The sequence below is a fragment of the Pelobates fuscus genome, chromosome 8, assembly GCF_036172605.1.
Source record: "Pelobates fuscus isolate aPelFus1 chromosome 8, aPelFus1.pri, whole genome shotgun sequence".
In the NCBI taxonomy this organism is placed as follows: Eukaryota; Metazoa; Chordata; class Amphibia; order Anura; family Pelobatidae; genus Pelobates; species Pelobates fuscus.
The window spans coordinates 15,890,804-15,916,346 of record NC_086324.1 but is presented as its reverse complement, the minus strand read 5'-3'; the positions used below and the strand labels follow the sequence as shown (position 1 = coordinate 15,916,346).

At 45.6% G+C, this 25,543-nt stretch overlaps 1 protein-coding gene across 3 annotated transcripts in view; it reads left to right on the top strand.

Annotated features, from left to right (window-relative positions):
- ABCB6 (ATP binding cassette subfamily B member 6 (LAN blood group)) overlaps positions 1–25,543 on the top strand; it is a 49,663-nt gene that overhangs the window by 11,542 nt on the left and 12,578 nt on the right. Inside the window, exons 2-11 of one of the 3 annotated variants that reach the window (XM_063429301.1) lie at positions 4,809–5,339; positions 5,687–5,824; positions 13,248–13,431; positions 13,693–13,785; positions 15,262–15,454; positions 15,949–16,070; positions 17,459–17,568; positions 21,319–21,384; positions 21,541–21,666; positions 21,980–22,056. In XM_063429301.1, coding sequence (XP_063285371.1) covers positions 4,821–5,339; positions 5,687–5,824; positions 13,248–13,431; positions 13,693–13,785; positions 15,262–15,454; positions 15,949–16,070; positions 17,459–17,568; positions 21,319–21,384; positions 21,541–21,666; positions 21,980–22,056 — 1,628 coding nt within the window. In that variant the 5' untranslated portion in view covers positions 4,809–4,820. Of the gene's footprint in view, positions 1–4,792; positions 5,340–5,686; positions 5,825–13,247; positions 13,432–13,692; positions 13,786–15,261; positions 15,455–15,948; positions 16,071–17,458; positions 17,569–21,318; positions 21,385–21,540; positions 21,667–21,979; positions 22,057–25,543 lie in introns of all 3 variants that reach the window. The other 2 variants (XM_063429299.1, XM_063429300.1) reach the window with 2 other exon arrangements.

Below are 25,543 nucleotides of genomic sequence, written 5' to 3'. Positions count from 1 at the left end.
GATGGTGGGAGTGTCTTTAAGTCGAGGGCAGGTGCGATGCTCCTTGGCTGGATAGTTTTGTAGGGCGGGGTGACAGATGGCCTTGATGTCGATATATTGCTGGTTAAAGGTGACATATATAATGTGTTGCTTCGCACGGAGTCTCTGTATATCTTTTGTTTGTTTGTCCAGGCATTGTTTTACAGTAAATTAACCCTCTACAGACCAAAGGCATGTTACACGCCAGGCCGGAACTGACAAGTCTATACAGCCCTTTACTCCAGTGAACGGGGCATTACATCTGCAAATTCCTTAAAGATCAGTCTGTTATGACTATCATTCTATGTTTCTATTGTAATAGAGCATCTGGAAATGCTAGCAGAATGCTTGGTTGTACAGGGAGAGGTATTAGCAGTAGAAAGAGGGAAGTGTTCATGCCATTGTACAGAACACTGGTGAGACCTCACTTGGAGTATTGTACGCAGTACTGGAGACCATATCTTCAGAAGGATATTGATACCTTAGAGAGAGTTCAGAGAAGGGCTACTAAACTGGTTCATGGATTGCAGGATAAAACTTACCAGGAAAGGTTAAAGGATCTTAACAGGTATAGCTGGCATAGACAGTAGGTGGTTCTTAACGTATTACTAAAGTAGGACCAGGCTGAGAAGAGTTAAGATCTCACAGGACCCTCACGGCAGGTTACCAGTTAGGGGCCCCCTTTAGTCTTCACATAGTGAAGGTGAGTGAGGCCAAACAAATTCGTAGTTCTAGGGTTTCTGTCTAATCCCTGAGCCCTAAGCGATCTCCTTTTGATAATTATACTCTGGCTGAAGTCACTGGCCAGACCTGTCAGTAGACTATAATGGATGTTATTGCTTGTATTACACAACACATTACACAGTGTACTAATTATAATATACAGATCTAATGTATATATCCAGCTAGGAATGAATGAAGTATGGCAATTGGGCAGCTCATCTTTCATGTTGCTGGCTGAGCATAATTACAGAGCAGTTCACAAAATGTGAAAAGGCAAGATATAGCTATTCATCAACTCAGGGTGCGATTTCAGACACGTGTGAACAGTTGCATATTGGGAAGCTATACACATACACAGTTATTTACTAAACTGAGGATTCAAAGTGAATTTCAATTTTAATGTCAAAGTAGCTGAACGGGAAATATTCTCAAAGTCCGCTATGTTTCAATTTCTGTGACTTTGGCCTTAAATCCACTTTGAATTCTCACTTTGATAAACCCTGATATTGTTTAATTCTACAGAAAGTTCCTAAGTTCTCAAGAGATAAAATCTCTTTCTGAAGGTCGCAAACCTTACTGCAAAATGATTTTTTATATGATCTAGACCAAGGGGTGTCCAAAAGGTAGACCCCCCAGATGTTTTAAAACTACAACTTACATGGTGCTTTGTCATTCAAAAGGCATTCTAAAAGCATGCAAAGCCTAATGGGAGTTGTAGTTCTACAACAACCGGGTGATGTATGGTTTGGGCACCCCTGATATAGCCCTATAGGCTAGCAGTACTTTCTCAAACTAGTCCCTAGAAAGAGATGAGACATCAGAAACAGGGCGAGACTGGCGCATATTCTGTGTAGACGTGTAATACTGTGTACATAGAACACATGCTTTGTGTTGTAAATGTACATTTTCCATGATCCTTGTCCTAAATGTCATATAATAATGGGGATATTGGTCAAATTAAAGTAATTACTATTGTATTAAAATTAGCAGCACTTACTACATTGTTTAGTTTAGTGGATAAACTTTTCATTATTTTTTTTTACTATAGTAACTGCAGATCCTGGACAAATGCCAGGGTTACAGAATCATTTTCTGTCCGACACAAATGAAATTACAAAAAATTGTGACAGTTTAGTGTCTAGTATTGTTATTTACAGCCTGGTACACAAGAGTATGGAGAATTGTGAGCCGAGAACCTGATGTTTCCACACCCTCTGCCTGGTCCGTGTCTCACCACATAATATTTATAGTGATCAGAGAGGGTCATAAGGGCGAGCTCCACCACGTAATATCTATAGGGATCAGAGAGGGTCATAAGGGCGATCTCCACCACGTAATATCTATAGGGATCAGAGAGGGTCATAAGGGCAAGCTCCACCACGTAATATCTATAGGGATCAGAGTGGGTTATAAGGGCGAGCTCCACCACGTAATATCTATAGGGATCAGAGAGGGTCATAAGGGCGAGCTCCACCACGTAATATCTATAGGGATCAGAGTGGGTTATAAGGGCGAGCTCCACCACGTAATATCTATAGTGATCAGAGTGGGTTATAAGGGCAAGCTCCACCACGTAATATCTATAGGGATCAGAGAGGGTCATAAGGGCGAGCTCCACCACGTAATATCTATAGGGATCAGAGAGGGTCATAAGGGCGAGCTCCACCATGTAATGTCTATAGGGATCAGAGAGGGTCATAAGGGCGAGCTCCACCATGTAATATCTATAGGGATCAGAGAGGGTCATAAGGGCGAGCTCCACCACGTAATATCTATAGGGATCAGAGAGGGTCATAAGGGCGAGCTCCACCATGTAATGTCTATAGGGATCAGAGAGGGTCATAAGGGCGAGCTCCACCATGTAATATCTATAGGGATCAGAGAGGGTCATAAGGGCGAGCTCCACCACGTAATATCTATAGGGATCAGAGAGGGTCATAAGGGCGAGCTCCACCATGTAATATCTATAGGGATCAGAGAGGGTCATAAGGGCGAGCTCCACCATGTAATATCTATAGGGATCAGAGAGGGTCATAAGGGCGAGCTCCACCACGTAATATCTATAGGGATCAGAGAGGGTCATAAGGGCGAGCTCCACCACGTAATATCTATAGGGATCAGAGAGGGTCATAAGGGTGAGCTCCACCACGTAATATCTATAGGGATCAGAGAGGGTCATAAGGGCGAGCTCCACCATGTAATATCTATAGGGATCAGAGAGGGTCATAAGGGCGAGCTCCACCACGTAATATCTATAGGGATCAGAGAGGGTCATAAGGGCGAGCTCCACCACGTAATATCTATAGGGATCAGAGAGGGTCGTAAAGGCGAGCTCCACCACGTAATATCGATAGGGATCAGAGAGGGTCATAAGGGCGAGCTCCACCACGTAATATCTATAGGGATCAGAGAGGGTCATAAGGGCGAGCTCCACCACGTAATATCTTTAGGGATCAGAGAGGGTCATAAAGGCGAGCTCCACCACGTAATATCGATAGGGATCAGAGAGGGTCATAAGGGCGAGCTCCACCACGTAATATCGATAGGGATCAGAGAGGGTCATAAGGGTGAGCTCCACCACGTAATATCTATAGGGATCAGAGAGGGTCATAAGGGCGAGCTCCACCACGTAATATCTATAGGGATCAGAGAGGGTCGTAAAGGCGAGCTCCACCACGTAATATCTATAGGGATCAGAGAGGGTCATAAGGGCGAGCTCCACCACGTAATATCTATAGGGATCAGAGAGGGTCGTAAAGGCGAGCTCCACCACGTAATATCTATAGGGATCAGAGAGGGTCATAAGGGCGAGCTCCACCACGTAATATCTATAGGGATCAGAGAGGGTCATAAAGGCGAGCTCCACCACGTAATATCTATAGGGATCAGAGAGGGTCGTAAAGGCGAGCTCCACCACGTAATATCTATAGGGATCAGAGAGGGTCATAAAGGCGAGCTCCACCACGTAATATCTATAGGGATCAGAGAGGGTCATAAGGGCGAGCTCCACCACGTAATATCTATAGGGATCAGAGAGGGTCATAAGGGCGAGCTCCACCACGTAATATCTATAGGGATCAGAGAGGGTCATAAAGGCGAGCTCCACCACGTAATATCTATAGGGATCAGAGAGGGTCATAAAGGCGAGCTCCACCACGTAATATCGATAGGGATCAGAGAGGGTCATAAGGGCGAGCTCCACCACGTAATATCTATAGGGATCAGAGAGGGTCATAAGGGCGAGCTCCACCACATAATATCTATAGGGATCAGAGAGGGTCGTAAAGGCGAGCTCCACCACGTAATATCTATAGGGATCAGAGAGGGTCATAAGGGCGAGCTCCACCACGTAATATCTATAGGGATCAGAGAGGGTCGTAAAGGCGAGCTCCACCACGTAATATCTATAGGGATCAGAGAGGGTCATAAGGGCGAGCTCCACCACGTAATATCTATAGGGATCAGAGAGGATCATAAAGGCGAGCTCCACCATGTAATATCTATAGGGATCAGAGAGGGTCATAAAGGCGAGCTCCACCACGTAATATCTATAGGGATCAGAGAGGGTCGTAAAGGCGAGCTCCACCACGTAATATCTATAGGGATCAGAGAGGGTCATAAGGGTGAGCTCCACCACGTAATATCTATAGGGATCAGAGAGGGTCATAAGGGCGAGCTCCACCACGTAATATCTATAGGGATCAGAGAGGGTCGTAAAGGCGAGCTCCACCACGTAATATCTATAGGGATCAGAGAGGGTCATAAGGGCGAGCTCCACCACGTAATATCTATAGGGATCAGAGAGGATCATAAAGGCGAGCTCCACCATGTAATATCTATAGGGATCAGAGAGGGTCATAAAGGCGAGCTCCACCACATAATATCTATAGGGATCAGAGAGGATCATAAAGGCGAGCTCCACCATGTAATATCTATAGGGATCAGAGAGGGTCATAAGGGCGAGCTCCACCACGTAATATCTATAGGGATCAGAGAGGCAAGCTGCTTTAAATTGCATTTCAGAATTTATTGATTTTGTGTTTCCACTTAGGGTTTACTGAAGACAGGAGTTCGTAAAGATGACAAGACTGGGGTCTTACTGTGAGCACAATGGGAGCGTGTCCCAGGCGTGGCTGGATAGTGGACTGTCCCCTTGCTTTTACTTCACGTTGGTGCCCTCTGTACTCCTCAGTTTGTCTCTCTTGCTGGGAACACTGCAGTCAGCTTGTTATGCCAAACAAAGCAGGACAATGGAACCCAAATACATACCACGCTCAAAACTCTACAGGCTTCAAATTTTATTGTCTTCGGTACTGGTTTTACAGGCCCTGGGCGGCCTGATCTGGCAGGCTACGGGCAGCGAGGTGATCTATGGGTACATGATAGTGTACGGCTGCCTATCAGCAGTGGCCTGGGGTTTTAGCATCTGGCTCCTTCACTTGGAGAGGACACGGGCCCTGGATCGAGAGAGAAGCAGGGGCCACGGTGTCATACTGCTACTGTTGTGGGCCCTAGCCTTTGCAGCTGAGAACCTTGCCTTTATGTCCTGGTATAGTCCCCACTGGTGGTGGATGTATATGGATAACCTGTCACAAAAGGTCAGTTTTATTATATTGTTTCATTTTTAACACTGTGATAAAAAAAAAAAAAAAAACATTTAATAAAGCACTGATCAGTCACATGTCAGGTAAATATAATATGTTGGCGAGTTAGAGCGCACAGGGCTGGATTCTACTGCAGAAGATACAATTAAACTCTGCTAACTCTGGTAATCAGTTCTCACATTGATGTAAATGTTTCAAATGGCAATTTAATTACCAGATCTAGGTTTATCTTTTATAACAGACCATAATTATTATTATTCATAACATAATTTTTTTTTTTTATGATTACCTGTTTTGTAAAGATTTGACTGGTTTCAATCTGTTATGGGATGTCTCCACAGGTGCAGTTCGGTCTCTGGGTTCTGCGTTATGTCTGCCTACTCTTCCTATTTGTACTGGGAATCCTGGCGCCCGGCCGACCTCGCAAGCCGTACATCCTTCTCGTGAATGAAGATGAAAGAGATATAGAGAATTCACAGGTGGGAGAAGTAAGAAGACTGTATAGGTGGGAATAATTGGGGAGCATGCACAGGGCGGAATAAAGGATGTGAATGTGTAGGTGGGAGTAAAGGATGTGTAGGTGTGGGTAACGGAAAAGAATGTAAAGGTGGGAGTAAAGGATGTGAATGTGCAGGTATGAGTAATGGTAAAGAATGCACTGGTAAGGCATGTGAATGTAAAGGTCAGAGTAAAGGATGTGAATGCACAGATGGGAACCCTGGTGCTTGTGCATTCACATCCTTTACTCCCACCTGTGCATCCACATTTCTTTAAATCTGAAGAAATGTGAATTCACAGGTGGTAGTAAAGGATGTGTAGGTGTGAGTAACGGAAAAGAATGTAAAGGTGGGAGTAAAGGATGTGAATGTGCAGGTATGAGTAATGGTAAAGAATGCACTGGTAAGGCATGTGAATGTAAAGGTCAGAGTAAAGGATGTGAATGTACAGATGGGAACCCTGGTGCTTGTGCATTCACATCCTTTACTCCCACCTGTGCATCCACATTTCTTTATATCTGAAGAAATGTGAATGCACAGGTGGGAGTAAATGATGTGAATGTAAAGGTGGGAGTAAATGATGTGAATGTAAAGGTGGAAGTAAATGATGTGAATGTAAAGGTTGGGGTAAAGGACGTGAATGTAAAGGTTGGGGTAAAGGACGTGAATGTAAAGGTTGGGGTAAAGGACGTGAATGTAAAGGTTGGGGGTAAAGGACGTGAATGTAAAGGTTGGGGGTAAAGGACGTGAATGTAAAGGTTGGGGGTAAAGGACGTGAATGTAAAGGTTGGGGGTAAAGGACGTGAATGTAAAGGTTGGGGGTAAAGGACGTGAATGTAAAGGTTGGGGGTAAAGGACGTGAATGTAAAGGTTGGGGGTAAAGGACGTGAATGTAAAGGTTGGGGGTAAAGGACGTGAATGTAAAGGTTGGGGGTAAAGGACGTGAATGTAAAGGTTGGGGGTAAAGGACGTGAATGTAAAGGTTGGGGGTAAAGGACGTGAATGTAAAGGTTGGGGGTAAAGGACGTGAATGTAAAGGTGGGGGTAAAGAACGTGAATGTAAAGGTGTCAGGATCGGGACAGGGATCCAACACGCAGAGTACAAAGAGTGGAAAGGTACGTATACCGGGCCTTAGAATGGCCGGACTAACGTACCGAGAGTAATAAAGAATAGTCAGAGACAAGCCGAGGTCGAGGAAACGAGAAGACAGATAAGCGAGAGACAAGCCGGGTCAAGGGATAACAGAGAAGCAGGGAAGTACAACGAGCCGAGTCAAAACCAATAGAGCAAACTAGAATACCAGAGCACTGAGTGACTAGACAAGCTAGAACCACGACAGGGCAATGAGCTGGGGTGAGGAGTAAGCTTAAATACCCTGGCTCTGGATGAAAATCACGCCTCTGACAAGTACCGATTGGATATCGGACACTTGAGTGACAGGTCGCTCGTGATAGCGTCATGACGTCACGTATTGAGCGTCCTGCTAGAAAAGGACGTGGATTCCTCGCGGCCGGTGTTTAAGTGACTGGATGAACCGCGAGGAACGGAGGAAACAGCTCGCCTGGACGGATAAACCACCAAGTCTCTACCTCCCTTAGAGGTAGAGGCCTCAGGTACCCTGACAGTACCCCCCCTCTCAGATACGCCCACCGGGCGGAATGAACCGGGGCGAGATGGGAAGCGGAGGTGAAATGCTCTGCGAAGGCGAGAAGCATGAACGTCCTCCTGAGGTACCCAACTCCTCTCCTCAGGACCATATCCCCTCCAGTTGACCAGATATTGCAATTTTCCCCTTGAAATTCTGGAGTCAATGATGGAGCTGACCTCGTACTCCTCCCGACCCTCCACCTGAACAGGACGAGGCGAGGAGACCTTAGAGGAGAATTTGTTGCAAATAAGAGGTTTCAACAAGGAGACATGAAAAGAGTTAGGAATGCGTAAGGCAGGTGGCAGAGCAAGGCGATACGCAACCGGATTGATACGAGTGAGAACCCTGTAAGGGCCTATGTAGCGAGGAGCAAACTTCATAGATGGGACTTTTAGGCGAATATTCTTAGTACTCAACCATACCCTATCCCCAGGAACAAAAACAGGAGCCGCTCTTCTATGTTTGTCAGCGTGTTTCTTGAACAGCGAGGAACTATGTAATAGAATTTGCCGAGTCTGATCCCATAATTTCTTCAGGTTGGCGACATGATCATCAACCGACGGTATCCCCTGAGAAGAGGAAACCGAAGGAAAAATCGAAGGATGAAAGCCATAGTTCATGAAGAAAGGGCTAGAGCGAGTTGAATCGCAAACAAGGTTATTGTGTGCGAACTCCGCCCAAGGAATCAGACCGACCCAATCGTCCTGGTGTTCGGAAACAAAGCAACGCAGATACTGTTCGATCTTTTGATTAGTACGTTCAGCAGCTCCGTTAGACTGAGGGTGATAGGCAGAGGAGAAGTTCAATTTGATGCCCATTTGAGAACAAAAGGATCTCCAGAAACGTGAGACAAATTGAGAACCTCTATCAGAAACAATCTCCGAAGGAATCCCATGTAGACGAAAAACCTCTCTCGCAAAAATCTCCGCCAATTCAGGAGAAGTCGGAAGTTTAGGTAATGGCACGAAATGGGCCATCTTAGTAAATCTATCCACCACCGTGAGAATAACAGTCTGTCTCTTGGAAGCAGGCAAATCTACGATAAAGTCTATGGACAAACAGGACCAAGGTTTCTCAGGAATGTCCAAGGGATGTAACAGGCCACATGGAGATGCATGAGGTAGTTTAGTCTTGGCACAAGTCTCACAAGCTGCGACGAACTCCTCAATATCCTTTCGAAGTGAAGGCCACCAGAAATCCTTGGATATCAGAGAGTATGTCTTGCGAATACCAGGATGACCAGCTATTTTACTTTCATGAAAACATTGTAAGAGCTCCAGTTGAAGTTCAGGAGGAACAAAGTTTCTTCCCTCAGGAGTGTCTCCGGGAGCTAGATGTTGTGACTTCAAGATCTGGTCAAGTAGCGGAGAATGAATTTTGAGACTGGTATTAGCAATAATATTGCATTTGGGTACAATGGAGGACAAAAGTGGTTCAACTGAAGCAGAGGGCTCATATTGGCGAGATAGCGCATCGGCTTTAGAATTCTTTGACCCAGGTCTGTAAGTCAGAACGTAATTGAAATGGGTAAGAAACAACGACCAACGAGCCTGCCTGGAGGACAGACGCTTGGCCTCTCCGATATAAGACAAGTTTTTGTGGTCTGTCAGAATGGTAACAGGATGTAATGTACCTTCCAATAAATGTCTCCATTCTTTCAAAGCCTTGATAACCGCTAGTAATTCTCTGTCACCAATGTCATACCTGCTTTCAGTACCGGTCAATTTTTTAGAGAAAAATCCACATGGATGTAATGGTTTATCAACACCCAACCTTTGAGATAGGACAGCACCTAAACCAGTCTCTGATGCGTCTACCTCAAGTAAAAAAGGCAGAGAGGTGTCGGGGTGAACTAAAATTGGAGCGGAAGCGAAAAGCTCCTTGAGAGTCTTGAACGCAAGGAGAGCTTCAGTAGTCCAATTCTTAGTATCAGCCCCCTGTTTGGTCATGTTAGTGATAGGTGCAATAATGGAAGAATAGCCCTTAATAAAGCGCCTATAATAATTAGAAAAACCAATAAATCTCTGTACGGCTTTAAGACCTTTGGGTAAAGGCCACTCTAGAATGGATTGGAGCTTATCCGGATCCATCTTAAATCCCTCCCCAGAGATCACATAGCCGAGAAAGGTTACCTGGGTTTGATCAAAGCTACATTTCTCCAACTTGCAGTACAAGCCATGCTGGAGAAGCTTGTGCAAAACCCTCCTGACTTGTTTGTGATGAATCTCAATCTCACTAGAATGAATGAGTATATCATCTAGGTATACAATGACGCAATCTTGCTGAAATTCCCTAAGAACCTCATTTATCAGATCTTGGAATACAGCTGGTGCATTGCATAACCCAAAAGGCATAACAGTATATTCATAGTGACCATATCGAGTATTGAATGCCGTCATCCACTCATGTCCCTGCTGGATTCTCACCAAGTTATATGCCCCTCTGAGGTCTAACTTGGTGAAAATCGTAGAGCCCTTCAAACGATCGAAGAGTTCGGTAATCAAGGGAATCGGGTAGGCATTTTTAATGGTTATCTTATTTAGGCCTCGATAATCAATACAAGGTCTCAAAGAACCATCCTTCTTTTTAACAAAAAAAAATCCAGCCCCGGCAGGGGAGGAGGACCTTCTAATGAATCCCTTGTCTAAATTTTCGTTAATATACTCCTCTAGAACTGAGTTCTCTTTCGTAGATAACGGGTATACATGACCTCTGGGCGGCATGGTACCAGGGAGTAGGTTAATTTTGCAATCAAAGGACCTGTGTGGAGGTAAGGTATCGGCTTTCTTTTTGTCAAATACAGCCTTTAAATCTAGATACTGAGACGGAATTTGTGTCTCTGTAGGGTTGTCAGAGTTAGCCGATGTGTTGGTTAAGCCGAGGGGTGAGACCTTCCGCAAGCATTTCTCTTGACAATTCTGTCCCCACGAAACTATCTCCCCTGACTCCCAATTAATAATAGGGTTATGTCTCCTCAACCAGGAGTACCCCAGAACTATGGGAATAGACGGAGAAGAAATGAGCAGTAAGGATATGTCTTCTCTATGTAGGATGCCAACAGTTAAGTTAATCGGTATGGTCTCATGGAAAATAACAGGCTCAAGTAACGGTCTACCATCGATGGCCTCAACAGCCAGTGGTGTCTCTTTTAACTGGGATGGAATAGCATGCTTGGCAGCAAAACCCTGATCTATAAAGCTCTCAGCAGCTCCAGAATCGATTAGTGCCATAGTCTTAACTACTCCCTTCTCCCACTTTAAAGAAACGGGTAATAGAAGCCTGAGCTCTTTGTAGTTGTGAATAGAGGACAAAGTAGAAACACCCAAGGCCTGTCCTCTAGAGGAACTTAGGTGCGAGCGTTTCCCGAACGATTGGGACAATTTAGGCGTAAATGACCCCTGACTCCACAATACATACATAAACCCTCCCTTCTCCTGTACTGTCTCTCCCTCTCAGTGAGATGAGTACTGCCTATCTGCATAGGTTCAGGAATACGTAAGTCTTCGAACTCAGAGATTTGAAAGGTAGGCGCTAGTTTAAAGGAGGGTCTACGGGTCCTATCTCGAGTGTTCTGCCTCTCTCTTAAGCGTTCATCAATACGAGATATAAAAGAAATTAAATCCTCCAAATTTTCAGGGAGTTCTCTAGTAGCGACCTCGTCAAGAATTATATCTGATAACCCATTCAGAAACACATCTATATAAGCCTGTTCGTTCCACTTAACTTCTGCCGCCAAGGACCTGAACTCTAGTGCATAATCCACAAGTGTTCGATTGTCCTGTCTAAGGCGCAACATTAATCTAGCTGCATTGACCTTTCTACCAGGGGGGTCAAAAGTTCTTCTAAACGCAGCTACAAAGGCATTATAATTATAGACTAGTGGATTATCATTCTCCCATAAAGGATTGGCCCATCTCAAAGCTTTTTCAATGAGTAGAGTAATAATAAATCCAACCTTTGCTCTATCTGTGGGATAAGAGCGGGGTTGTAATTCGAAATGGATGCTAATCTGGTTTAGAAAGCCACGACACCTCTCCGGTGACCCGCCATAACGTACTGGTGGGGTAATAAGGGAAGAAGCACCTACAGTGGCTACCTCTAGACCTGAGACTGCAGGAGAAATAGAAGGAGTACGTGTCTCCTCAGGTGGATTACTAGCACGAGACAAAAGTGCCTGTAGTGCCAAAGCCATCTGATCCATCCTATGCTCCATGGCGTCAAACCTGGGATCCGAAGAACCAAGCTGACTGTTTGTACCTGCAGGATCCATTGGCCCTGTCGTAATGTCAGGATCGGGACAGGGATCCAACACGCAGAGTACAAAGAGTGGAAAGGTACGTATACCGGGCCTTAGAATGGCCGGACTAACGTACCGAGAGTAATAAAGAATAGTCAGAGACAAGCCGAGGTCGAGGAAACGAGAAGACAGATAAGCGAGAGACAAGCCGGGTCAAGGGATAACAGAGAAGCAGGGAAGTACAACGAGCCGAGTCAAAACCAATAGAGCAAACTAGAATACCAGAGCACTGAGTGACTAGACAAGCTAGAACCACGACAGGGCAATGAGCTGGGGTGAGGAGTAAGCTTAAATACCCTGGCTCTGGATGAAAATCACGCCTCTGACAAGTACCGATTGGATATCGGACACTTGAGTGACAGGTCGCTCGTGATAGCGTCATGACGTCACGTATTGAGCGTCCTGCTAGAAAAGGACGTGGATTCCTCGCGGCCGGTGTTTAAGTGACTGGATGAACCGCGAGGAACGGAGGAAACAGCTCGCCTGGACGGATAAACCACCAAGTCTCTACCTCCCTTAGAGGTAGAGGCCTCAGGTACCCTGACAAAAGGTTGGGGTAAAGGACGTGAATGTAAAGGTTGGGGTAAAGGACGTGAATGTAAAGGTTGGGGTAAAGGACGTGAATGTAAAGGTTGGGGGTAAAGGACGTGAATGTAAAGGTTGGGGGTAAAGGACGTGAATGTAAAGGTTGGGGGTAAAGGACGTGAATGTAAAGGTTGGGGGTAAAGGACGTGAATGTAAAGGTTGGGGGTAAAGGACGTGAATGTAAAGGTTGGGGGTAAAGGACGTGAATGTAAAGGTTGGGGGTAAAGGACGTGAATGTAAAGGTTGGGGGTAAAGGACGTGAATGTAAAGGTTGGGGGTAAAGGACGTGAATGTAAAGGTTGGGGGTAAAGGACGTGAATGTAAAGGTTGGGGGTAAAGGACGTGAATGGAAAGATGTATCTCTATAAAATTTTAGCTGTCACAGTCTCCTTACCAGGCTGGATTATCTAGGTTTTTTATTGAGATTTGCAGCATTCATTGCAATGTTTTCACAGTGCGCCCCGATCACATCCTGCTGATCTCCTAATGTTGTATATTCAGTAATTGATCCCATCCAGTCCAGCGGAGGGACCTGTACATTTCATTTATTGCCAACTGTTGCACATTCCGTGACAGTGCGTTTCAGGAATGAAGCCAGTCAGCAGAGTGATGGTGGTACCTACCGCAGAGAGTGGAGTGAGTTTAGCTCTCTAAAATTTCCTAGGAAACCCCAACAGGGCAGAAATGTTTTAGCTGCGGCAGTAAAGGCTGTCTGAGCTTCATCTGGAGCATAGCCTGGAGCAGCATGGGCACCGGGGGGTACCTAAAGGGTTCATATAGTTTACTCAGTAGGTTATTTTTTTAAATCTTTTGATGCACTGATTTTTTGTTGTATTCCTAATGTAAAAAATTTTTATCCCCTTACATTCCTTAGCCCCTTCTCGGATCCCCGAATGAGTCCACATGGCAGGGTTTCAGGAACAAGGTTCGTCTCCTCCTCCCTTACATGTGGCCGAAGGGGAGCGTCTTCCTGCAGCTACTGGTTCTTCTGTGCATGGGACTGATGGGATTAGAACGAGCTATTAATGTATTTGTTCCAATTTATGCCAAGACTATAGGTAAGAGATAGAAATATAAATAATGTCCCAGACGGTCCTTCTCCATATAATAATCCTGTTCTTACATGTTACAGAGCTCCCTCACTGTCTTACATCACAGATCCCTTCTCTTTCTTACATTACAAGTCCACTGATAGTGTATCACCTTCCTTGTAGAAAACATACATAGTGTTCTCTAATTCACTGCTAATGAGTTTGAATTTTATGGAGGAAGTCTGTTTACAAGGCTGTGATATGACACATTATTTGCTTTATTCACAGTTGATTATCTGACAGAGGGCACAGCTTGGCACATCTTGGCACTCACAGTCTGTATGTACGTTTTCCTCAAGTTTTTGCAAGGCGGAGGAGCAGGTAAGATGGTAAATGGGAAACCTTCTAATAGCCAGATTCTACCAGCTCCCAGTCTCTAATATTCATTCTTTAGTTGCTCTGCATTTACATGGTTTTTGTGTTATTCACATAAAACCTGCTATCAGCTTGCTATCGACTAGTGCTCAAGACATATTTTATGACATCCATACGCACAGACATGCATATTATTATTGACTTACCTGCAGTTCTATTGTAAGTCATAATTTAAACCATGTATACAGGATTAACGGTCATCTAAAAACAGATGAGTGGTTTAACATCCTTTTTGCAGTGAGTGTAAGGTACACAGTTTAATACCACACCAACGGCCCGTTTTTATTTTTTTATATATGTGCGACAACAGGTTGCATTCAGTTGCTATAAATAACTGATCACACACATTGCATTCAGCGGGAGTGTGCACATAAAGGGTTGACATTGCAAATCTATAACATACTCCATGTACAATGTATGTTTCTGTCACTACAGTGTGCCAACCTGTACTGTATCTGTTACCCAGTATTCTGTGCTTGTTTTCACAATGTTCATGTCAAACAAAGTGGAGGGGATTAAGCAAAGAATCTATAGAACGTTGGAGTGTTACGTGCACACCGTGTTGATATGTTGGTGTATAATAATGAGTTCATGCACACATACACTCACGTTTGCTGCATGGAATAATACACAAGATTAACCACTTAAGGACCAAACTTATGGAATAAAAGGGAATCATGACATGTCACACATGTCATGTGTCCTTAAGGGGTTAAAGGAATTTCATGTTATTTAACACTTAGCTTTGCAACACAAAATTTATCCCAACGAGAGACGTATATTTCTAACGTTTTTCCATCATTTTAAGGTAATTGAGACATCATGGTAAATGTAGTTTACAAACTCCTGCAGCATTTATTGAGTTACCATAGTCTTCGTCCTCCTTGCTTTAGGTTTTTACTTCGTCTTTGCCATTATAGGGACATTCCATTTTTTTTTTATAATTTCATGCTGAGCTGTGGTTCCCAGACTCCTCCCCCTTTTACACAGTGAGCATTGCTTCCTCTCTGAGATGTACAAGTATATGTACAGTGTCATTATACATTGCTTGCTACCGCCCTGCCCATCAATCTCATCCCCTCCTAGGAGCTGTGCGGTCAGCATGGATGCAGCGCTGCTCCCTGTATGGTAGTAGTTACATTGTTATTATAAACTTGTAATGGTTGAGTATTACTTGTTTATTAGAAGATATATTTATTTTTAGTCCTACATCCATTGTATCCAAATCGTGTTTTTAGGAATTAGGGCTGGTGAACACAGGTCTCCCCCTATTAGTAGATTGTTACATACATTAAAAGTTGCCCAATATTGTCCATCTCTTCTGGTAGTGTTGTTCTGTATAGAGAGTACACATCTGGGTAAACTAATGTATGTTTTAACCCTTTGTTGCCTTCTGCTGACAATCCCCTTTTGTTGTTCAAGGTGCGACTGGATTTATTAGTAACACGCGCAGTTTCCTGTGGATCAAGGTTCAGCAGTTTACCAACCGTGAGGTGCAAGTCCGCCTCTTCTCCCATCTCCACGCTCTGTCATTGCGCTGGCATCTGGGACGCAAGACCGGTGAAGTCTTACGCAGTGTGGACAGAGGCACTAGCAGTATTAACAGTCTGCTCAGGTAAAATTAATCTGTGACTCCTGGTGGGAACCTTGCAGAGATTTTATTTAAACTGTTATAAACTCATAATACATGTTAAAAAGGACCTCTTACTACCCAGCATTTCTTATATCATGTTTAATTATCCCTATATTTAAAAATATGCATTTGTGAGCTGTGAAAAATACAATGTAGACATCCACACCTCTCTCTTGTACACAGGCTCCCTGTCACTGCACTGTGCAGGGAGTGAAGCAGGGAGGACCACAGAGATTAACTGTCACTTTTCAACAATGTCCAACTAAAGATGCAATATTGTATGTTGCAAGTTTTATTTAAAAAAAAAAAAGATCAGTATCACATATATGTAGTATTAGAATAAGTTTACACACTCGGAGTATAAACATAATAATGGCTTTAATGTCACTTAAACCAACCTTGATCACACTGCCGCTTATGACTCTCACCACCCTCAGCCAGTTAACTCACTATTGTGCTTTCTTTCTGTTTTGCAGTTATATTGTATTCAGTATACTTCCAACTATTGCGGATATTGTAATCGGAATCGTTTATTTCACATCTTCGTTCAACGCCTGGTTCGGGCTGATCATTTTCGTCTGCATGACCCTGTATCTAAGTGAGTACTTGGGCCTCTCTCTCTTTCTGTGAAATCTCCGAGGGTTACAATGGGGATTATTCAGTAAATACTGAATTGCAGTGAATGGAATATTGAATTGCAGAATTTAAGAATACCCAACCTGTGGATATAGCTGAAGAATTTTCCAAATCAGATATTTTGGTGTAATGTTTGCTATTCCATTTTCAACCCATTACATTTCAGACTTTGTTAATAAACTCCATAATTTGCTGCACATGGCTATAGTTCCATAAAGAACAGTCAGCATTTTTCTGCAGTGCTAAGTGGTTGTGATGTAACTGTACTCCAGAGCTGCCTCTGAAAATTGTGTCCATGTTTCGGGTACAATGTTTGCCCTTCACATGCACAGCCTGTATTTAGCTCCTTCTACGACCAGGAGAAGGCGTCGAGCTGGTTTACAAGGCGCTGCCAAGCGCTTATGATAGCCAGTGTAATACACGCTAAAACAGTGAAATGGGCTACTAGCGTTCCCTTACAGGGCAGGTCCACACATCCTAAATGTACAAGGATTTATGGGAGAGAGGGTATAGTGCTCTGAGGGAAACGTTAAAGGTGAGAAAGCTTTTCAAATGTAAGTTTTATTGCTTTATTTTCACTTTTTAGAGCATTATTTTTATATTGCGTTAGAAATTGGGGGGCGGCCGAGTTATTTTAATCCATAATTTCCCTTTAATGAACCCTAGACCTTATCTAACCCTATTTTTTAAAGTCATTTAAAGGGTTAATAACACACTGTTTTTGGATGGAGTTAGCCCTCACCCCCATAAAAATAAAGTCTAAACTTACCTGTGATGTGACGCTAAAGCCAAGTTCTCCCTATGATGAGTGGAGGACTTAGGCAACACAGAAGGGGATGTCTGCATCTGTCACCAGCATGCTATGTATCATGATGACAGGCATTCACTATGCACAGAATGAACATTAACCAGTCGGAATGCATGTTTATCAATGTCACCGCCGGAGGTGGAGTTACACTGCTGCCAGCAAGCTGTTCTACGCCACGTTTCAAACTAATACACTGCACATACAGACTCCAAGCACCATCACCACTTTAAAACACTGAGTAACTCTTGGAAAAGATGCATAAAAATTGAGTGTGTAAATTTGGGTAAATAATTACATCAAGGAGGGTTGGAGACTTCACCTTCTGTTTTGTAGTTTATTATCCCTCTCCAGAAATTGCATTATTTTATCTTAGCCATGGTTCATTGTTATTTATATGAAGATACAATCACTAAACCAAATGGATATAAAATAAAGCGATCTGTTATTTGTAATATGAAATAAAACGTTGTACTCCCTATTTCTGTTACAATTCCTGCCCTATCATATTATAAACTAATATCAGATTTCTGTCTCCTTGGCAGCCCTGACCATTATTATCACTGAATGGAGAACCAAGTATCGGAGGGAAATGAACACCAGCGACAACCAAGCCAAGTCCAGAGCTGTGGACTCTTTACTCAACTTCGAAACGGTGACTCACTGCGCCTAACTTAACTGGGACCTGGGATCTTGCTGGGATCTTGCTGGGATCTACCTGGGACCTGGCTTAGAGATTGCTGAAATCTTTCTGGAGATCTGGCTGGGATCTAAATGGGATCTGGCTGAGACCCAGGATCTTGTTGGGATCTTGTTGTAACCTGTCTGAGAGCTTGCTGGGACCTGGCTGGGATCTGGCTGAGAGCTTGCTGGGATGTGGCTTTAATCTGGCTGGGACCTTGCTGGTACCTGGGAAACATGTTGGGAGCCTGGCTGAGAGCTTACTGGGATCTGGTTGGGAGCTGGTTGGAAGCCTGGCTGAGAGCTTACTGGGATCTGGCTGAGACCTGGATGGGATCTTGTTGGGACCTGGCTGGGATGTTGCTGAGTTCGTTCTGGGATCTTTTTAGGATCTGGAGGGACCTGGCTGAAATCTTTCTGGGGCCTGGCTGAAATCTTTCTGGGGCCTGGCTGAGATCTTTCTGGGGCCTGGCTGAGATCTTTCTGGGGCCTGACTGAGATCTTTCTGGGGCCTGGCTGAGATCTTTCTGGGGCCTGGCTGAGATCTTTCTGGGGCCTGGCTGAGATCTTTCTGGGGCCTGGCTGAGATCTTTCTGGGGCCTGGCTGAGATCTTTCTGGGGCCTGGCTGAGATCTTTCTGGGGCCTTACTGAGATCTTTCTGGGGCCTGACTGAGATCTTTCTGGGGCCTGGCTGAGATCTTTCTGGGGCCTGGCTGAGATCTTTCTGGGGCCTGGCTGAGATCTTTCTGGGGCCTGGCTGAGATCTTTCTGGGGCCTGACTGAGATCTTTCTGGGGCCTGGCTGAGATCTTTCTGGGGCCTGGCTGAGATCTTTCTGGGGCCTGGCTGAGATCTTTCTGGGGCCTGGCTGAGATCTTTCTGGGGCCTGGCTGGGATCTTTCTGGGACCTGGCTGGGATCTTTCTGGGACCTGGCTGGGATCTTTCTGGGACCTGGCTGGGATCTTTCTGGGACCTGGCTGGGATCTTTCTGGGACCTGGCTGGGATCTTTCTGGGACCTGGCTGGGATCTTTCTGGGACCTGGCTGGGATCTTTCTGGGACCTGGCTGGGATCTTTCTGGGACCTGGCTGGGATCTTTCTGGGACCTGGCTGGGATCTTTCTGGGACCTGGCTGGGATCTTTCTGGGACCTGGCTGGGATCTGGCTGGGACCTGGCTGGGATCTTTCTGGGACCTGGCTGGGATCTTTCTGGGACCTGGCTGGGATCTTTCTGGGACCTGGCTGGGATCTTTCTGGGACCTGGCTGGGATCTTTCTGGGACCTGGCTGGGATCTTTCTGGGACCTGGCTGGGATCTTTCTGGGATGTGGCTGGGATCTTGTTGTGATCTTTCTGGGACGTGGCTGGGATCTTGTTGTGATATTTCTGGGACGTGGCTGGGATCTTGTAGTGATCTTTCTGGGACGTGGCTGGGATCTTGTTGGGACCTGGCTGGGATCTTGTTGGGACCTGGCTGGGATCTTGTTGGGACCTGGCTGGGATCTTGTTGGGACCTGGCTGGGATCTTGTTGGGACCTGGCTGGGATCTTGTTGGGACCTGGCTGGGATCTTGTTGGGACCTGGCTGGGATCTTGTTGGGACCTGGCTGGGATCTTTCTGGGACCTGGCTGGGATCTTGTTGGGACCTGGCTGGGATCTTGTTGTGATCTTTCTGGGATGTGGCTGGGATCTTTCTGGGACGTGGCTGGGATCTTGTTGGGACCTGGTTGGGATCTTGTTGGGATCTTGTTGGGACCTGGCTGGGATCTTGTTGGGACCTGGCTGGGATCTTGTTGGGACCTGGCTGGGATCTTGTTGGGATCTTTCTGGGACCTGGCTGGGATCTTGTTGGGACCTGGCTGGGATCTTGTTGTGATCTTTCTGGGATGTGGCTGGGATCTTGTTGTGATCTTTCTGGGACCTGGCTGGGATCTTGTTGGGACCTGGCTGGGATCTTGTTGGGACCTGGCTGGGATCTTGTTGGGACCTGGCTGGGATCTTGTTGGGACCTGGCTGGGATCTTGTTGGGACCTGGCTGGGATCTTGTTGGGACCTGGCTGGGATCTTGTTGGGACCTGGCTGGGATCTTGTTGGGACCTGGCTGGGATCTTGTTGTGATCTTTCTGGGATGTGGCTGGGATGTGGCTGGGATGTGGCTGGGATCTTTCTGGGACGTGGCTGGGATCTTGTTGGGACCTGGCTGGGATCTTGTTGGGATCTTTCTGGGATGTGGCTGGGATCTTGTTGGGACCTGGCTGGGATCTTGTTGGGACCTGGCTGGGATCTTGTTGGGATCTTTCTGGGACCTGGCTGGGATCTTGTTGGGACGTGGCTGGGATCTTGTTGGGACGTGGCTGGGATCTTGTTGGGACCTGGCTGGGATCTTGTTGGGATCTTTCTGGGATGTGGCTGGGATCTTGTTGGGACCTGGCTGGGATCTTGTTGGGACCTGGCTGGGATCTTGTTGGGATCTTTCTGGGACCTGGCTGGGATCTTGTTGGGACCTGGCTGGGATCTTGTTGTGATCTTTCTGGGATGTGGCTGGGATCTTGTTGTGATCTTTCTGGGACGTGGCTGGGATCTTGTTGGGACCTGGCTGGGATCTTGTTGGGACCTGGCTGGGATCTTGTTGGGGTTTTGTTGGAACCTGGCTGGGATCTTGTTGGAACCTGGCTGGAATCTTGTTGGAACCTGGCTGGAATCTTGTTGTGATCTTTCTGGGAGGTGGCTGGAATCTTGTTGTGATCTTTCTGGGAGGTGGCTGGAATCTTGTTGTGATCTTTCTGGGAGGTGGCTGGAATCTTGTTGTGATCTTTCTGGGAGGTGGCTGGGATCTTGTTGTGATCTTTCTGGGACGTGGCTGGGATCTTGTTGTGATCTTTCTGGGACCTGGCTGGGATCTTGTTGGGACCTGGCTGGGATCTTGTTGGGATCTTTCTGGGACGTGGCTGGGATCTTGTTGGGACGTGGCTGGGATCTTGTTGGGACGTGGCTGGGATCTTGTTGGGACGTGGCTGGGATCTTGGTGGGACCTGGCTGGGATCTTGTTGGGACCTGGCTGGGATCTTTTTGGAACCTGGCTGGGATCTTTTTGGAACCTGGCTGGGATCTTTTTGGAACCTGGCTGGGATCTTTTTGGAACCTGGCTGGGATCTTTTTGGAACCTGGCTGGGATCTTTTTGGAACCTGGCTGGGATCTTTTTGGAACCTGGCTGGGATCTTTTTGGAACCTGGCTGGGATCTTTTTGGAACCTGGCTGGGATCTTTTTGGAACCTGGCTGGGATCTTTTTGGAACCTGGCTGGGATCTTGTTGGAACCTGGCTGGGATCTTGTTGGAACCTGACTGGGATCTTGTTGGAACCTGACTGGGATCTTGTTGGAACCTGACTGGGATCTTGTTGGGACCTGGCTGGGATCTTGTTGGGGCCTGGCTGGGATCTTGTTGGGGCCTGGCTGGGATCTTGTTGGGGCCTGGCTGGGATCTTGTTGAATCTTGTTGGCACCTGGCTGGGATCTTGTTGGGACCTGGCTGGGATCTTGTTGGGACCTGGCTGGGATCTTGTTGGGACCTGGCTGGGATCTTGTTGGGACCTGGCTGGGATCTTGTTGGGACCTGGCTGGGATCTTGTGCAGTGCAATTAAAGCACTGTGACCACAATCAATGTAGTTACTGCCTACTGGTGGTGGCTTGCAGTGACACTCACTTCTGTCTGTATTGTTTCAGGTAAAATATTACAATGCGGAGGATTACGAGGTGAACAGGTTTAATGAGGCGATTGTAAAATACCAGGTAGGAAATGCTAGAACCACAAACTATGATTTCCTGTCTCTTATGATGTCTGTGGCTTTGTAGGTATTATAGGAAGTGATTTACTTCCTATGGTACCTTTTTAGCTGCTGATAACACCAGTATTCTGATCCCTGATTTTTTTTGTTGTTCCTGCAGGTGTCAGAATGGAAAGTTAACGCTACGCTTGCTATGCTGAACCAGACACAGAACATTATCATCGGACTTGGGTTACTGGCCGGGTCTTTACTCTCTGCATATTTTGTTACGGAGAACAAATTCAAAGTGAGTTGCGATCGGTATCCGCTTTCTGCTATATTTCTGTGTTGAGATATTTGACCCCTTGAGTTTGCTTTATGTAACATTGGAAGCAGTCCAAAACTCAAGGTCATAGATTTGATTATTGGTGATGTCATCTTTTCAAAGTTGATAAGTTGAGTTCCATTAAGTCGGGTTATAGTAAAATCTGATACCAATTTAGTTCATGATCTTGAGTTAGACTGCTTTCAGTTCACTCTGGGTAGAAAACCCCTGTGTAAAATTAGGTGATAATAATGATTTTGATTTTAAAATGCCCTCACTCTGTTGTTTCCCCCAGGTGGGCGATTATGTGCTGTTTGGAACATACATAATCCAGCTGTATACACCCCTCAACTGGTTTGGCACCTATTACAGGTAAGGCGACAGGACACATTGATTTAAATATGTAGCTAATTGTAATAACTTCTCACCATACGAGGGCCATCGGGGGTTAATGGTAGGCCCTGACAAAGACCTTCTGCTGATAGAATATATGTCTTGAGTCTGCTTGACTTGTTTACAGGCCGGTAAATCTTAAGCTAATATCCTGCCTTGGCATTGTATGTAAATCATATCTCCTGGATATAAAAGTAGTCTTCTTCCCCACTCCATCCCCTTCACCCACTCCTCCACCACCCATTCTACTCCATCATCCTGTCACCATCTCACACTCACTTACAATTCACATGGTGTCTGCCACTGTTGACTCTTCGCTACTCTTTAATAGGCATTAATACACTATTCTGTCTGTCGCTTCAACTCTTCAATATACAAACAATCTGTCTGCTTCTCACCTTCTCTGCTTCAAAACTCCTCACTTATCTCTTGCATGGCCTTTCCGAATACTCTCTCACTCCAGTCCTGTCTCTCTTCACTTGTATCCTGATAATACCCCATGTCCTACAACTCCACTCTCTCTCTCTCTTCCACACCATTTAGCCTACCCCTAATCATGCCTCAATTACATTGATTTCCACTCCAGGTCACCCATTAATACAACCACCTCCTATTCATCCGATCAGCCACCTCTCTCTTACCGTTTCACAAACGCCTGATGGCACACCTCACTGTATAAACTTGAATCTTCATAGCTCTCACTAGTCACTTTCAGCCTAGTCCATGCCCCCATTCCATTATTCCCTGCTTCTCGTCTGTGTATCCCTCACCCTGACCACAGCCAAATATTCATCCTCTCTGTATCTTACAGATTTTTTTATTCCACTTGTCCTTTAATGAATGTATACAGTGAGGGGGGAAAGTATTTGATCCGCTGCTGATTTTTTTTTTTTTTTTAATTCTTTATTTTTGGTGCATAGGATAAACAGTACAAATAATCTGGCAATGCCCCAACAGCTGTTGCCGAGAGATCGTTTAACATAGATCAGTGTTAGTGAGGCATGTGTAACAATGCACATTTTGGTTTTTTAAAGTAGTGTGAACATTAGATTGTTAGTACAGGCTATAAAAGTAAACATCAAGAGTGTATTTCTGTATGCTTAAATAAATTTAACCACCAGGGGGCAGCAGAGCGCTAGGTTTTCCACATGGTCTCGCTTCATATTTGCTCTCTATGGGGAATTACAGAAGGAGATTCAGCTGCAGTATACACTCGGGATTTTTGTAAAGGTAAGGTGCTGAAACACAGGGTTTGCCATAGTCCACAACATTATACATACATACATATACACATGGCATATATAATTAGCCTCCGCTTGATCATCCCTGCCTCTGTGCTGGATCGGTCAGTGTCCTTGATGTAGTCAGGTCTCTTGCCAGGGACGGGTTAATCTCTTGTTGTGCTAGCTGCAGCTTCTGGTATTTGAGAGAGGGAGCTTGTGACACAGCAGGGTTAGAGTCCCGATTGAGTTCCCTCTGATCCTCCGGTGACCATGGTGAGAGATTGCCTCATGTTATGCAGGTGTGAGCCTTCTTTACAGTCTGAGCGTTTCCTCCTTAGAGTTGTTTGGTGTGCAGCAAGAGTGTGTCTGTGCCTGTGGGTCTCCTATTCTGCCGCTGGTGATTGATGCGGCGGCCATTTTGTTTTTCGCCATGCGGTCCCTATTTGCGCCGTTTGTCACTGAGGCTACATAGGAGATCGCTGCTTCCCCGGTGGGGTCTGGGATGACCCCCCCGGCCCACAGGGGGGGGGGGTGAACGGGGCCCTCGTTAAGTGCATGGGAGGTCCCGCCGGACTAAGCACGGGAGACCGGCCGCATCTCCCGCCAGAGCCTCACGACAGGCCACAATCCCAGCCATCCAGCGATCATCCTTGCCGGCAGGACGGGGGTCAGTATTCACCCCTTAAGTTGTGCTCGGGTCCCCGCTCGCCTTCTTGTAGCAGCTGTTCGGGTATTCAGGAGAGATTAGGGTGTTTTGCGCTGGATACTGGGGATTCCTTGAGGAGACGAGGTGCCCCACGTCCAGCCAGCTCGGCGGTCAGGCCCCGCCCACCCGCTGCTGATTTTTAACGTGTGTCTACTGACAAAGAAATTATTAGTCTAGCATTTTAATGGTAGGTGTATTTTAACAGTGAAAGACAGAATAACAAAAAACAAAATCCAGGAAAACAAAAAAGTTATAAATTGATGTGCATGTCAATGAGTGAAATAAGTATTTGATCCCCTATCTATCAGCAAGATTTCTGTCTCCCAGGTGTCTTTTGTACAGGTAATGAGCGGAGATTAATCTCCGCTCGTTACCTGTATAAAAGACAAATGTCCACAGAAGCAATAAATCCATCAGATTCCAAACTCTCCACCATGGCCAAGACCAAAGAAGATGTAAGGGACAAGATTATAAACCACAAGGCTGGAATGAGCTACAAGACCATCACCAAGCAGCTTGGTGAGAGGGTGACAACAGTTGGTGTGATTATTCACAAATGGAAGAAACACAAAATTGCTGTCAGTCTCCTTCGGTCTGGTGCTCCATGCAAGATCTCACCTAATGGAGTTTCAATGATTATAAGAACAGTGAGGAATCAGCCCAGAAATACACAGGAGGATCTTGTTAATGATCTCAAGGCAGCTGGGACCATAGTCACCAAGAAAACAATTGGTAACACAGTACACCATGAAGGACTGAAATCCTGCAGCGCTTGCAAGGTTCCCTTGCTCAAGAGAGCACATGTACAGGCCTGTCTGAAGTTTGCCAATGAACATCTGAATGATTCAGAGGAGAACTGGGTGAAAGTGTTGTGGCTAGATGAGACCAAAATTGAGCTATTTGGCATCAACTCAACTCACCGTGTTTGGAGGAGGAGGAATGTTGCCTATGACCCCAAGAAGACCATCCCCACCGTTAAACATGGAGGTGGAAACATTATGCTTTGGGGGTGTTTTTCTGCTAAGGCTACGGGACAACTGCACCGCATCAAAGGGACGATGGACGGGGCCATTGAAAATAGGTTGTGGATGGGTATTCCAGCATGACAATGACCCAAAACACACAGCTAAGGCAACAAAGGAGTAGCTCAAGAAAAAGCACCTTCAGGTCCTGGAGTGGCCTAGCCAGTCTCCAGACCTTAATCCCATAGAAAATCTGTGGAGGGAGCTGAAGGTTCGAGTTGCCAAACGGCAGCCTTGAAACCTTAATGACTTGGAGAGGATCTGCAAAGAGGAGTGGGACAAAATCCCTGGTGGCCAACTACAAGAAACGTCTAAACTCTGATTGCCAACAAGGGTTTTGCCACTAAATACTAAGTCGAAGGGGTCAAATACTTATTTCTCTCATGGACATGCAAATCAATTTATAGCTTTTTTTTGACATGCGTTGTTCTGGATTTTGTTTTATTATTCTGTCTCTCACTGTTAAAATACACATACCATTAAAATTATAGACTGATCATTTCTTTGTCAGTGGG